The sequence below is a fragment of the Schistocerca serialis genome, chromosome 4 (genome assembly GCF_023864345.2).
Source record: "Schistocerca serialis cubense isolate TAMUIC-IGC-003099 chromosome 4, iqSchSeri2.2, whole genome shotgun sequence".
Taxonomy (NCBI): domain Eukaryota; kingdom Metazoa; phylum Arthropoda; class Insecta; order Orthoptera; family Acrididae; genus Schistocerca; species Schistocerca serialis.
In genome coordinates this window covers 233,750,312-233,766,032 of record NC_064641.1, presented here as the reverse complement: position 1 = coordinate 233,766,032, position 15,721 = coordinate 233,750,312, and the positions used below count along the sequence as shown (strand labels likewise).

The 15,721-nt window shown below is 42.1% G+C and overlaps 1 protein-coding gene across 1 annotated transcript in view; it reads right to left on the bottom strand.

The window, feature by feature from the left end:
- Positions 1-15,721, bottom strand: part of LOC126473980 (UDP-glucosyltransferase 2-like) — an 82,674-nt gene that overhangs the window by 5,486 nt on the left and 61,467 nt on the right. The window contains exons 4-5 of the mRNA XM_050101366.1: positions 7,447-7,903; positions 7,146-7,368 (exon numbers count right to left, since the gene is read on the bottom strand). Of these exons, the coding sequence (XP_049957323.1) occupies positions 7,146-7,368; positions 7,447-7,903 (680 nt within the window). The remainder of the gene's footprint in view (positions 1-7,145; positions 7,369-7,446; positions 7,904-15,721) is intronic.

Genomic DNA, 15,721 nt, shown 5'->3' with positions numbered 1-15,721 from the left:
TATAAAAGAATCTGCACTTATATCTGTTACACCCTTTATATGATACAGTAATATATATAATGAAATCAAAAACTGAATTATTTGATGATATCCCATCAGGGAGAGTTGGATTTAGTTGCGGATGACTCTAGCGCTACAGATAATGTGGTAAGAGAGAAAGTAACAGAAGAAGTGTACAACAATTTTTAAAACAATTATTAGATGGTTTCTAAAATGAATACCCTATTCAGTAGATTTGTAAATCGTACAGAAGAACACCAGCAGTTGCTGAGCTCATGACGATGAGTTAAGAACAATGTACAATGCTCCAAATTATTTCTGCTGAGCACATACATTCTGGTTTGGAAATCGAACACATGTACATGTTAAAATATTTTGCGTAGCTCCAATGGCTATTTGCTTATGGCTTAATTTTGTAACTTGATATGTCCACAGCAACTACACTAGACAAGACAGTGATACTCAGTACTCACTATTAACATTATCAGTGACTCAAAAATGAAATGAGACTATATGATTCTTTTCAAGTCTCAGATATCTCTAATGTATATGTGTAGACTGAAGCGACAAATGAAAATTTGTACTGAAGCCTAGATTCAAACTAACCCAGCACAGTGGCTCTGCAGAGCTGCGTGGACAACCTTAGCACACCTCCCACCTGAATCCAAATCCCTATCCATTCCTCGGCGCACTTGGTATTCCTGTTGTTCGAATTTAGGAGAAACACCAAGTGGACTGAGGTGTGAATAGGAATTTGGATTGAAGAGGGAAGTTTCCTAGAACAGTCTGTGCAGTTGTGCAAAGCCACTGTGTCAGAGTGTTGTAGTGGTTACAGCATCCGCCTAGTGAGTAGGAGACCTGGGCTCGAATCCTGGCCTTGGTACACATTTTCATTCGTCACTTCACACGGCTTATACACTCCTGGAAATGGAAAAAAGAACACATTGACACCGGTGTGTCAGACCCACCATACTTGCTCCGGACACTGCGAGAGGGCTGTACAAGCAATGATCACACGCACGGCACAGCGGACACACCAGGAACCGCGGTGTTGGCCGTCGAATGGCGCTAGCTGCGCAGCATTTGTGCACCGCCGCCGTCAGTGTCAGTCAGTTTGCCGTGGCATACGGAGCTCCATCGCAGTCTTTAACACTGGTAGCATGCCGCGACAGCGTGGACGTGAACCGTATGTGCAGTTGACGGACTTTGAGCGAGGGCGTATAGTGGGCATGCGGGAGGCCGGTTGGACGTACCGCCGAATTGCTCAACACGTGGGGCGTGAGATCTCCACAGTACATCGATGTTGTCGCCAGTGGTCGGCGGAAGGTGCACGTGCCCGTCGACCTGGGACCGGACGGCAGCGACGCACGGATGCACGCCAAGACCGTAGGATCCTACGCAGTGCCGTAGGGGACCGCACCGCCACTTCCCAGCAAATTAGGGACACTGTTGCTCCTGGGGTATCGGCGAGGACCATTCGCAACCGTCTCCATGAAGCTGGGCTACGGTCCCGCACACCGATAGGCCGTCTTCCGCTCACGCCCCAACATCGTGCAGCCCGCCTCCAGTGGTGTCGCGACAGGCGTGAATGGAGGGACGAATGGAGACGTGTCGTCTTCAGCGATGAGAGTCGCTTCTGCCTTGGTGCCAATGATGGTCATATGCGTGTTTGGCGCCGTGCAGGTGAGCGCCACAATCAGGACTGCATACGACCGAGGCACACAGGACCAACACCTGGCATCATGGTGTGGGGAGCGCTCTCCTACACTGGCCGTACACCACTGGTGATCGTCGAGGGGACACTGAATAGTGCACGGTACATCCAAACCGTCGTCGAACCCATCGTTCTACTATTCCTAGACCGGCAAGGGAACTTGCTGTTCCAACAGGACAATGCACGTCCGCATGTATCCCGTACCACCCAACGTGCTCTAGAAGGTATAAGTCAACTACCCTGGCCAGCAAGATCTCCGGATCTGTCCCCCATTGAGTATGTTTGGGACTGGATGAAGCGTCGTCTCACGCGGTCTGCACGTCCAGCACGAACGCTGGTCTAACTGAGGCGCCAGGTGGAAATGGCATGGCAAGCCGTTCCACAGGACTACATCCAGCATCTCTACGATCGTCTCCATGGGAGAATAGCAGCCTGCATTGCTGCGAAAGGTGGATATACACTGTACTAGTGCCGACATTGTGCATGCTCTGTTGCCTGTGTCTATGTGCCTGTGGTTCTGTCAGTGTGATCATGTGATGTATCTGACCCCAGGAATGTGTCAATAAAGTTTCCCCTTCCTGGGACAATGAATTCACGGTGTTCTTATTTCAATTTCCAGGAGTGTACATCACTAGAAAGCGAATTAAATACGCTCCCAAAAATCTCTGATTATTTGTCAAGCATATTAAACGAAAAAGAGGAGTATTCCAACGAAGGCAAGAAACCATATGAAAATGGTGATAGGGAACCCAAAAAATTTCTCAGGAGAAAAAAGAGAAAATCTGTGGAAACTCTAATCAAAAGAGCAGAAGAGGATAAAACTTCAGGGTATGTAAGTGACTTTTAATGGTCTGTTAGGTTCTTCAGAAGAGGATATATACCAATCACATATGACATTAAAGACAAAAGTGGCGGTATAATTTTGAAAAGAACAAAATATATGGAAAGTTTGGTGGAATATGTTGAAGAGGTATTGTAAAAGTCGAGGATGGAAATACATAAATGAAGAAACAACATAAATATCAGATGAGAATGAAAGATACAGCAGACACAACCATGGTACTAAAACACATCTACAGAGAATCATGAAATATCAGTTTAACTACTTCTAGGTAGGAGAAACAATTGCAAAACAAATAAGTCGTGATCAATATTTGGAATGAAGAAAGAAAGGCAGCTGAGTGGCCTGGAGCCAGTTTCTCAGTTGCACTCAACTGCAGTGACTCGCATGTCCCTGGGCTAATACATCTGATGTTCCCAGGTGGCCACGCATCCAAGTAGTCACCTGGACCGACGATGATTAAGTACAACAGTTGAGAGAGATATCACATGAGAAATGAGAAGGATACGTATTGACTCGAGCCACCACTAATATGAAATTTCTATTAAAAGAAGTCAGATGAAAATATTGGAAATAAAACAAAACATTGGCAATACTGTCTGTTGATTTTAAGGATTCCAACGGTAGCATAAACAGATGAAATTTGTGGGAGAAAATGCAGAAATTCAGAATACCAAAGAAGATTACAAATCTTATAAAAGTTATGTGGGAAGGCTTGAAGCGGTTAGTGTAAAGGGAACACCAATACTACACAGTTTTCGACATAAAAACAGGAACAATGAATTTATTTGCCTTTCCAGAAGATGCAGCATTAATCGCTGAAAATTTAGATCACGCGAAAGTACTGGCGAGAAAGATATTTTAAAAAGCAAGGGAAGGCACATTAGAGGTAAATTACGAGAAAACAACATTCACGAAGGAAGAAAGAAAGAAGGCAAAATGGTACGAAATCCTGCGGATGGATAACAAGGTGTTGGAAGCACATGAGTTTAAATACCTGAGTCTGGTAGTAAATAAGAGAAATGACAAAAAACAAGAAATGGATGTGAGACTCAAAACGCCATCCAGAGCATTATCAACAATTAATGTCATCCAATTTTTTCAGGAGGAATCAAAACGACGTTTCCGAAAATAAAACCCTTCAGAAGATACTTTGACCTATTTTTAAGGGAGGAGAATGGCGAAGAAGAAAGGAGATACGTAATGAACCGGAATTGTCTCGGAAGCCAAGAAAATGTGGCAGATCGGCCTGTTACATGTATGTTGGAAAGGGGGGATCAAAATTGAAAGAAATGCCAGAGTGAAACCCGAAAAACGGTACCTTTAGGTAGGCCGGAAATAATTTAAAGACGCCAAGTGGCCAACGGTCTTCACATATTTGGGGGAGGGGCGGGGGGGGGGGGGGGGGAAGAAGATGCCAAGGACAGATCGCTGTGAATGCGAGTGCTTGAGGAAACCGAAAACCTACAGCAGTTTGTGGGGCCAGGAAAGTAAGAGTAAGAGTATTTGGCAGTTGCATGAAATGACAATAAAACATTTTTAAAACATTTGTTTTCGACAACTCCTTCTATTTCACAGGCAAATATTTCATAAAATGTCGATAGAAGGTGTAATATAGTAGAAATAAATATTTACTTGTGTTTCGCTTGTAACATTAGTAACGTGGAAAAGAATAATGTATTCATTTCTATTAAATTCTAGCAATTGTGGTACTTAGCATTCTGCAAATGGCCAGTATGCAGTCATACGTAAGTCACGTTCTCTAAGTCGTTATACTGACTCATTCTACATAATGTTCATCGGGGATAATGCTAAAGGCAGGTACTGAATTCGAAATGTTGTCTACGAATGTGTTTTTTATTGGGATTGTCATATAGGTTTCTTGTTTGCTTTTTTGCAGCTTTACTTAAGGATTTCGTCAGAGATAATTTCCTTCTTTTCAGTTTATTGCAACGGAGAGCGGTATCACGTAGAGACTGTGTTGTGATGTTGAACCTTGATAGTTAAGGGAAACATATTTTATCTTTTCCACCTATAGTGTTAAATGCCATCTCTGTTTTCCTGACTCGTTGTGAGGGACTCTTTATCTGATCCAGCAGTCCAGATCAACTTATTTAAATGTGACCAACCGTTTTACTTTTATTATTATTATTATTATTATTGGCATTCAATTTCCATTTCTTATGATTGGATTCAGTAGCCTTATGGGTGTGTATAAATCTGTTTGTCTTCCTTCTCCGAGGTGACAAAAGTTGTGGGACAGCGATATGTACATATACAGATGGAGATAGTATCGCGTACACAAGGTATAAAAGAGCATTGCACTGGTAGAGCTGTGGTCTGTACTCAGGTGATTCATGTGAGGTTTCCGACGTGGTTAGGGTCGAACGTCGGGAATCAACATACTTTGAACGTGCATTGGTAATTGGAGCTAGACACATGGAACCTTCCATTTCGGATATCGTTAACGAATCCAATGTTCTGCAATCCTCATAGTCAAGTGCGTGCCGAGAACACCAAATTTCAGGCACTATCTCTCTCCACGGACGACCCAGTGGCCGATGACCTTCATTTAATGACCGAGAGCAGCAGCGTTTGCATAGAGCTGATAGTACTAGCAGACAAGCAACACAAGCAACATTGCGTGAAATAACCGCAGAAACCAATGTCGGACGTTCAACGCACTTATGCGTTAGTACAGTGAAGCGAAATTCGGCATCAGTGGGCTACAGCAGCAGACGGCCCAAGCGAGTGCCTTTGCTAACGGCACGACATCGTCTGCAGCGCCTCTCCTGGGCTCGTTACCACATCAGTTGGATCGTAGACGAGTGGAAAACCGTGGTCTGATTAGATGAGTCCAGATTTCAATTGGTAAGAGCTGATGGTGGGGTTCGGGCATGGTGCGCAAACCCCAAGAAACCATGGACTGAAGTTGTCAACATGGCACTGTGCAAGGTGTTGGTGGCTACATAATGGTGTTGGCTGTGTTTACGAGGAATGGACTGGGCCCTCTGATCAAAATGAACCGATCATTGACTATAAATGGCTATGTTCGGCTACTTGGAAACCAGTTACTGCCATTCACAGAATTTCTGTTCCCAAACAACGATGCAAATTTTATAGATGGTAACGCAACATGTCACTGGGCCACATTTGTTCACGAGTGGTTTGAAGAACATTCTGGGCAAATAGAATTCCTTCTATTGGCCACCGAGATTGACCAGCTAAATTCCATCGAACATTTGTGGGACGAAATCGAGTGATCATTTCCTGAACAAATTCCTGCATCGGTGACACTTTCACAATGATGGACCGCTATAGATCGTATGTAACTAACTAGCGGGGTATGAAAAATATTCTTCCTATGTTCTGTTGCATTATCTCATTCTCAGAGGTCAGGCCAGCGTTACTGATGAGTAGGCACGCAGCATTTGTCGCTCACTGTAGCGTACCGGGTGCTCATGTCAAGGCAGCTTCAAGTAATCATCGCCAAGGTACTGTGTTTGAAATTCAGAAATATTTTGTTACGAAATACAAAGCAGATGGTTCAGTACTACACCCCTAACATACAAAGGTCTATATACATCATTCCGATTTTGGAAACAGAAATACAGTACAAGAGTGCTGAAAAACCTGAGTCTATCAACAGTGGCGTTTAATCCAGTGAAGCCAGAGAAAGAAAATTTTGTCATGGATTTATTTAATTACAGGGATGATGAAAGGATGAAAGTAGCTCATGGTCACACAATATACTTCAAGTTAGTCATCTACAACAGAAATTATTTAGAAAATAGACATCCACGCAGGACAGGAAGAAGAAGAGGGACAAAAGTTTCTTCGGTAACTAGACACTATACCAGAGAAACTGTCCATCGTAATGTAAAAACTACTGAACAAAACATTACTACTTCATTTGTATAATTATATTTTGCTATCAATTTACTTTCCGTTATTTAATTTTTGTACCTTTCTAAGGGCTCTCTGGTTGAAAGTATTATTAAGACTGACATTATTCCTATGTTTTAATGTGTAGTGAAGGCCAAAGTAAAATTTGGTGGAAGAAATGTTTGCTCAGTATAACCTACTGCCACAGATTTATGGGAAAAGGGATTGTAAATGTTTATCAGAAATAGCTCAGTATTTCTCCAGCATATTTCCAACAATCTGTCGAGTCCATTTGTCGTCTAGTTGCTGCGCTACGCGGGGCAAAAAGAAGTCCGATACGATATTAGCAGCAATCTCGTGAATTTCGTCACCTCATTATATAATTAGTGTTAAGTTGTTTGTATACTATTCACATTTTATGAAGGATGCGTGGCTGGACATTAGGCACCACATCATTGTCTTAATCTTAAATGTAAAATAAGCGCATAAATAAAACTACATAAAGGAACTTATTGTCATTGTGGAAGAGCTCGTTTTCATTGGAAATTACGCCAAATTTTAGGTGGCGTACAGCAAACGGATCTGACATAAGTCAAGTATTCCCTGATTCGTAATTTAAATAATGTAAACAGCGAAAATTATCTTACAATAATTGAACACTACAGAGGTTAAAAATTAATAATCAGCAAATAAATTAAACGTTACCTAAAACGTCCTGTTGAGGAAGCCACTTCGCAATCATGACGTTGCTCGGTTTCCCTGGAAGGTCATCATCCTCAAACTTCCAGAGCACCCTCTGAGGGAGTTCCGAGAAAGCATCCATTAGACTTTGCCTTATATTCTTTGGAAGACTGTTGCTCTTCATATTAGACCCAAGACTGAAGTATATGGCCCCTTGTTCCGCATCATCCAGGAAAGACTGTATCTCCTATTATGACAGTCACATCATTAAACGGTGATTAGCGTGTTGTGTCATCACTAAACAGAATGTTACAGCGTGACCTACCTTTGGCAGGGGATTCGGCTTTCCCTTAACATGAAGTCCTGTCATCTGTATCACAGAAGGTTGCATTGGCTTCGGATAATCAGCAGAGAAATGAGTTGTGGCCAGCAAGAGGCTGATGTTGTACTGCATATCGAGCATGCTGGGCAGGTCACTTCCTAAATGTTCTCTCATCACCTCTTCCAGTGATGTCGAAAGTCTTTCGAACCGCCTGATGGATTGCAGCATCTTGTAGGCATTGTCAGCTCTTTCCAGGAATGTCATATGGTCCATGTAGCTTGACTCAAAGTCTGGGTAATAAGCAGGATTAATTGGGTTACCCACGATGATATGTAAAAGTGGGTATAGCTCAGCTGACCAGAAACCAATAACTGGTGGAGGACCTAGTCTATGCACGAGGCCAAAGTGACAGTCGTATAAGAACGTCTCAATTATCGCCAAATCGAACTTCTCTCCAAATCTGTAACAAGCAACAACAATGCGCAATATCCATTACAAATCAACTCTACTAGTACTATAGCCATTCACTAGGATGCATCATTGTCTAGGTGTAATATTTAGATAAGCTGCGATCATAATATGAAAGATAATGTAACCAATAGATACAAGGTACAAATTTTCATAGAAAAAGAGGGTAGAATTTAGAGCGATCCCTGTAAAGATTTCCACAGTTAAACATAAGGAAAATACCTTCCAAAATTCAAGTACTGTGTAAAATCACTCACACGAGCGGAAGCTTTTATAATGCTAGTTGAGAGTCAACAAAATAATTACAATGTCTCAAATTTCGAGCTTAAAAGAACTATTATTATGGAACATCGTACTATGTTGATGCATAATGACCCTGACAAAGCTTTCAGTGGATAACATAAAATGAAGCACGTCTTAGCTGTTAAAACGAGTAATATTATCGAGGCCAGTGTAGAGTTTCTGCCACCGTTTACAGCTACCACGCAGTTGAACTAACAACCTGTTCCAGAGAATCTATCACTATAGTCGAGCCGGCATAAAATGATTGCTGACAGCTCTCAGTGCTGCTGCCAGCTTTCAACTGTGAAGCGCTAACGGCTGAAAGCGAAAACAGTACCTGTGTCAAAGGGCTGTGACAACACTGAGGCGTTACCATTGAGGCGTTTACTAAATTGTGCTGCCGCATTGGCTGAGGTAGGCCCGTCAATCTGACGCGCCCAGCATTCTGCAGCTGTCAGGAATCAACTCCGCAACTCACATGTGAGCGAATAGATCCAGATAACTGGGAAAAAGAGATCGAATTGAAAGGAGCACATATGCCTAGAGAGAGTCATACGTCGATAAAATACGAGCCCGGCAACAACATCAAATGGATGACATAAAATAGAGAAGCTGCAAGTGTTGCAATAAATAATTCTTGATGAGACAATGAAATTTTCATTCTGCAGCAAAGTGCTCGCTGCTATGAAACTTCCTGGAAGGTTAAAACAGTGTGCCGGACCGAGACGCTAACTCAGGACCTTTGCCATTCATGGGCAAGTGCTCTACCATCTGAGCTACGCAAGCCACGACTCACGACCAGTCCTCACAGCTTTACTTCCGCCAGTACCTCGTCTCCTACCTTTCAAACTTCACAGAAGCACTCCTGCGAACCTTGCAGAACTAGCACGCATGGAAGAAAGCATACTACGGAGACATCGATTAGCCACAGCCATGGGGGATGTTTCCAGAATGACATTTTTCTCTGCAGCGGTGTATGCGATTTTATGAAACTTACTGGCAGATTAAAACTGTGAGCCGGACCGAGACTCGAAATCGGGACCTTTGCCTTTAGCGGGCAACTGCTCTACCATCTAAACTACGCAAGCACGACTCACGACCAGTCCTCACAGCTTTACTTCCGCCAGTACCTCGTCTCCCACTTTACAAAATTCACAGAAGCACTTCTGCGATACAAACAGAACTAGCACTCCTGGAAGAAAGGATATTGCAGAGACATGGCTTAGTCACAGCCTTGGGAGATGTTTGCAGAATGATATTTTCACTCTGCAGCGAAGTGTGCGCTGTTATGAAAGATTCTGGCAGATTAAAACTGTGTGCCAAACCGATAGACAAGCAGAACTGGGGTATATGGCTCAAAATGGCTCTGAGCACCATGGGACTCAACTGCTGTGGTCGTCAGTCCCCTAGAACTTAGAACTACTTAAACCTAACTATCTTAAGGACATCACACACACCCATGCCCGAAGCAGGATTCGAACCTGCGACCGTAGCAGCAGCGCGGCTCTGGGGGTATATGGAAACAGTGTTCTCTTTAAAGTACAAACAAAGTTTGACCCAACAAAATAAATCACTTTATATTTTAAAGAGAACACTGTTTCCTTATACCCAAGTTCTGTTTGTATCACATTAGTAAATTTTTTCTATAAATAATAGGTGTGGTATTGTATGTTTCTACTAGGCTACCGTATTTCGGACAATTGTGTCTCTAGCCAACGTATCACTAATTCTTTACAATTTGTAACAGTAGTTCTTACTGATGTGTGCGCTAAACGATCTCTGCATCCACAATATGCTTTTATATCCTTCATCCTTTTCATAATTATGATGATCTTTGTAATTAAGCCTCAGAAATAGTTATAATTTGCTAACATGTCCCAACGTGACGATTGAGATGTGTGTATCATTATGTCGTTAAATACGATAAAAATTGTCAGTCGCACCCTAAAGATTTTTTTATAAAACATAATGTATTTCATGACATTTTGACTTGTTAAATCATGACATATATTGCACAGCCACCACTATTTACGTATTTGCCTTCTTGGTTTCAACGTAATATATTACGTAAATTAAAAAATTTGAACCTCTGACTTCCCACGCCAGATGGCGGTTGCTGTGCCATAACAAATTCTGTTATATTTGATTTCATGTTATTTGTATACTCGGTGATCAAAAAGTCAGTATAAATTTGAAAACTGAATAAATCACGGAATAATGTAGATAGAGAGGTACAAATTGACACACATGCTTGGAATGACATGGGGTTTTATTAGAACCAAAAACATGCAAACGTTCAAAAAAAGTACGACAGATGGCGCTTCATCTGATCAGAATAGCAATAATTAGCATAACAAAGTAAGACAAAGCAAAGATTATGTTCTTTACACGAAATGCTCAATATGTCCACCATCATTCCTCAACAACAGCTGTAGTCGAGGAGTAACGTTGTGAACAGCACTGTAAAGCTCGTCCGGAGTTATGGTGAGACATTGGCGTCGGATGTTGTCTTTCAGAATCCCTAGAGATGTCGGTCGATCACGATACACTTGCGACTTCAGGTAGCCCCAAAGCCAATAATCGCACGGACTGAGGTCTGGGGACCTGGGAGGCCAAGCATGACGAAAGTGGCGGCTGAGCACACGATCGTCACCAAACGACGAGCGCAAGAGATCTTTCACGGGTCTAGCAATACTTTTTTTATTCTAATAAAACCCCATGTCATTCCAAGCATGTGTGTCAATTTTTACCTCTCTATCTACACTATTCTGTGGTTTATTAACTTTTCTAATTTATACTGACTTTTTGATCACTCGGTACATAGTATAACGGATGTATAAGTTGCTGACGTATGGAAGTTTGGGGTTGGCCCTGAGCCGTGTTCGAATAGCGTAATTATAAGATTACCGCTCGCGACAATCGGAAAATCGGGGGTCGACTCCCGGTCGAGCAACAATTTTTACTGTCGTCATTTCATCGTACAGCTGACAATTGTCCATATTTGCAATTTCGAATACGTTTCACGTATTTCATAACGGCTGTAGTTTCTGTAGTGCCTGTCCCTTTGGACATACATGCATTTCCAAAGAAACATTGCAAGGACTGCAATACCGTAGTTATATCTAAGTTGGCCACTTTGAAGAGAAAGCACGTCCTCACATGATCGCTATAAGTTATGTGAAAGTGGTAACCACGTACCTGTAAGTGGGTTGGAATGCTACTTTACAGAGAAAGCACGTCGCCACATGACTATTATACGTTATAACAAATCACTAACCACAGACCTGTAGATGGGAAGGAATGTTAGGTTGGCTACCATCTCCACTGAATGGATACCGCTATAACATTGCTGCTGGTGTTGAAACGACCAGCGTTCACATCGTATACCGCTCACATCACCGCAAGGGAGTAAAATCTCCTTAAGTAAAGTGTCGTCAGCCACCGGCGGGAGATTGAACACTCGGACATATATGTAATCCAGTTCCGCGTTAGCAAGGACCACACTTACGGAACCATCACGTTGCTTTAAGGTAACTCGAGAACTATGACACAAAAGCAAGCTATTTACTTGTAGTGGATCGAGAAACTTCACGAAAACGACATAATTAGATAGTTATCAGAATCAAGACACTACAATGAACCTCATCAGATACTACATGAATGATATCAACGACCCACTAATGAATCTCTAAAAACCTGGGCTTCACAGACTGCGTGGGTTTGCCGAAACTAAAGCTTACATTTCTTTTCTTGGAACACCTAACGCTATGGACCAAACGATAATGTGACCCACACGAAGACACAAACAACACTGTTTGTAAGGTGTCAGGCAAATCCAACACCTTCCATGAAAACCCTGACATGATAAGCAAATCCAGAAGTATGTCACATAGCTCCGAATAAATCGTGACATTAAATTAAGCAAAGTAATACGAGTAACGAGTGAGCAAATGGAATAACACAGACTAACACAAGAATGCCTAAATGCGTGTCATACCTTCCCACCGTGAGACAGACGCAGTTCCAGGGGAGGAACGAGAACAGAAGCCGAGAGCAGAACCGTGTTAATCTGGAAGGCCCTACGATAAGGGACGGACGGACACCCACGTCGCCAGCTAACTGCTAGGACCACACCACCCGCAAGTTTTAGCGTGAGACTTTTTCGCGTCTCTGTTAAGTCAAGACCACCCCCCAGCCAATGTTAAAAGCTAGAGCCCTCCAGAAGAACAGTATAGATCTTACGATAACACAAAAAGGGCTACACCACCCGCAAGTTTTAGCGTGAGACTTTTTCGCGTCTCTGTTACGTTAGGACCACCCCGCACCCCATGTTTAAACATAGAGCCCTCCAGATGAACAGTATAGATCTTACGATAACGCTAAAAGGACCACACCAGCTGCAAGTTTTAGCGTGAGACTTTTCGCGTCTCTGTTACGTTGCAAACTTTAAAAACATTGCCCCACCACGAAAAGTATAACGTTTCTCATTGGATAGACAGAATTTTTGTAGGCGGAGCTTAAGGTTAACATTGAGACCCTGATTGGTCAGATGAAAACACAGCCAGATAGTTTTTTTAAACCAACTTCGGTAAACTATAGTAAGGAGAAGTTAGGAGAGAGTTGCTTCAGAGTTGCTTCGGAGGCGGCGAGGTGACCGTAGCTGTGCATCTCGCCGCCCCCTGACGAACACCGACAAGGTAATGAACGCACACGATGCCGCATTTTTGAGCGCATAAGGCTTCAATCAGAACTGCAGAAGTCTCATCTGTTACATCCCCTTTTTGCGTAATACTAGTGTCGATCGTCAATTAAAGCTCATGGTGTTCATATTTGCCACTTGAAGTAAAAATCTGAAACGCGATGATTTTTCTGTTATATAGTTATTGAGAAGCCACATCAGCCACTGTAATTTACGACAAGTTAGGTAAGTAATTAAAGATAATTGAGGGTCACTGTAGACCATTTTGATAGTTTTCTCTCTTGTGAAACTTAATTTAAACCTAGATTATAGATGTGATATGGCATAGGTCATCCTTCGATCCGTTGTAGAACTTGGAAACCCACTCAGGGAATATTCGTTTACATTTTTGTTGAATGCAGTTGGTTTTTACCATCCTGTATTAAAATATTTCTTTTTTCAATAGTGCAATTTATAAACAATGTTTTGTGAGTAGAATAAAATTTCCAATGGTAAACTTAACTGCTTTCTCGACGTTATTTTACCAGCTAACTAAAAATAGGAAAGCCTTGAACCCCTTCCACTAAATTTAGTTAGTATTAAGATTCTTTTACAGGGAGTGCAGTGGAGCTGACGCTGAAATCATTAAGTATTTGGTTATATCATCACTAGTCTCACTGAACTCTTCTGAATTCTACATGTCATGTCTGGTCTGACGTCTCCTTACCAGCAACAGGTCCCAGGTTCAAACTAGTCAATTCCCTAAAAACACACTCAGAGCGTCGTTGCGCGAAAGTGGTAGGGAGACACGATATAGAACGAACAGACACCACGCAGAATGTTTAGAAAATGGCAACCCTGCCAGGATGGTATGATACCATGATTGAAGGTCGACCACGTGCCTAACTAGGTCAGAAAAGTATCCTGTTGAAAAATTTTCGTAGTAAAATTTTTTTTCCTAAAGTTTTAAATACTCGAAAAAAGTAGCTGCAGCCATAGATAGTAAGAAAGTGTCAGAGACAATAGCATAATTAAGTTGTGAATTTTAATATTTTTAGAATTAAGTTTTCTCCTCAATGCAAGCGCACAGGTGGCGGATACGTCGTTGACAAGTTGGTTCTGACCCAACAAGTAAGTGAATGGATTGTCAGTCTTGGTAGTGTCAAGTAGTGTGAACAAAAAGTTTATGAAACGCGTGAGATCATATGAGCGCATGTTGACGCGAAGTAGGGCGCGTGAATTGGTTTTAAAACAGAAAATAAGGGATTCGGAAAGATTAGCAATGGCAGATCAAGACCTTGACCGAATTGAGGTAGAGACCCAGCTTGAAAATGGACAGAGAATAGAGGACAGTACAACAGACGATGCAGTATCGCGAGAAATAGGACATATAACGCACCATAACGAGGATAATGTACGTCATGGCATAGAAAACATAAGTCAGCATACGACAGAGGAGCAGGAAAGTAGAGAGACAGTCGATGAGGATTCTAACTTGCGTCTTGAATGCGTAGAACCCATAGTACAAGTAATCAGAGCTCCCTCACCACAGAGTACAAGGAATTCGAGCAGAAACGTGTCACCGCACAGTTCAATGCAATCGGTTGCAGACCAACACTTGGGCGAAAACACAGAGCGTAGGACGTCGGAAGAAAACGCAATAGGACCCACCAATCTGGCAGAATTATTACAATTAATGACGGAAACCATGACAAGATAAATAAAAAAATTGCGAAACAAATTAAAATTCAGTATGCAGAAATGACGAAACAATATGCAGAAACCACGAGACAAATGCGTGCGATTAAAGAACAAAACAAAAAAATTCATTTACACCTTAGTCATACTGAAGACGAGGCAAAAGAATTTCGAGAAGTGATAGTAAACTTAATAACAGGTTACAATCAATTGAGAACAGACATTGACAAGGTACAAGCGGACGTACAAACATTGCGTAATGGCATTCAGGACGAGATCAAAATAATTACGTAACAACACCCAGGGAGAAGTCAAGAAACTAGAGAAACAGACAAACGTAATTACTAGACAAGCAGCAGATACAGCGCGTGAAATTGTTGAAAACAGTGTGTTACACAAACGTATCACAAAAGCAGCGCTGAAAAGATATGATAACCGCATAGTCAAAATAGAAGCGCAAACGAAGCGACAATTTCAGAAATTGCGAACAGAGTTGTTGCAAACCATTGAAGAGCGTAGTGAACAGGATCGAACAAGCACAGAGTCTGCAACCACACCCGTATCTGTAACAGCACCGGAAAAACAAGCAATTAACGAAGATATCATGCATTTGCGATTTCAATCACAGGCGTAAAGTAACATACGTGACAATGGAAACCCAGGTCGCGAAGAGTACAGCGCAATGCATTCAGCTACACGTTCACAACCGATGGAAGAAAATTATTGCGTACCACTCCAACGATACTACGCAAGGGTAGGCGAAAGTTACAGTGGACAATATCCAATGGATCTGCCACAACCGGTAAGAACGACGGGAGAAATGATCAGAAACAAAAGTGGCGAAGAATTGCGAATTTCATATGGAACTATGACAAAGGACGACAACGATCATTTCCTCACAGTCAGAAAATTTCAATACTTTCAAGAAGGAAACTCATTACATCCACGAACTTTCATTGATCAATTCCGAGTAGGATTACCAGAACACTGGACGGTAGCACACAAATTAGACTTTATATGTGCACAGATGTCAGGAACAGTCGCAGAAACCATGCAGAATGTTGCAGCGACATGCCGATCGTACGAAGATTTCAGAGAGAAGTTTCCCTCACGATATTGGTCCAGCGAAGCACAGAACAGAGTGAAGTACGA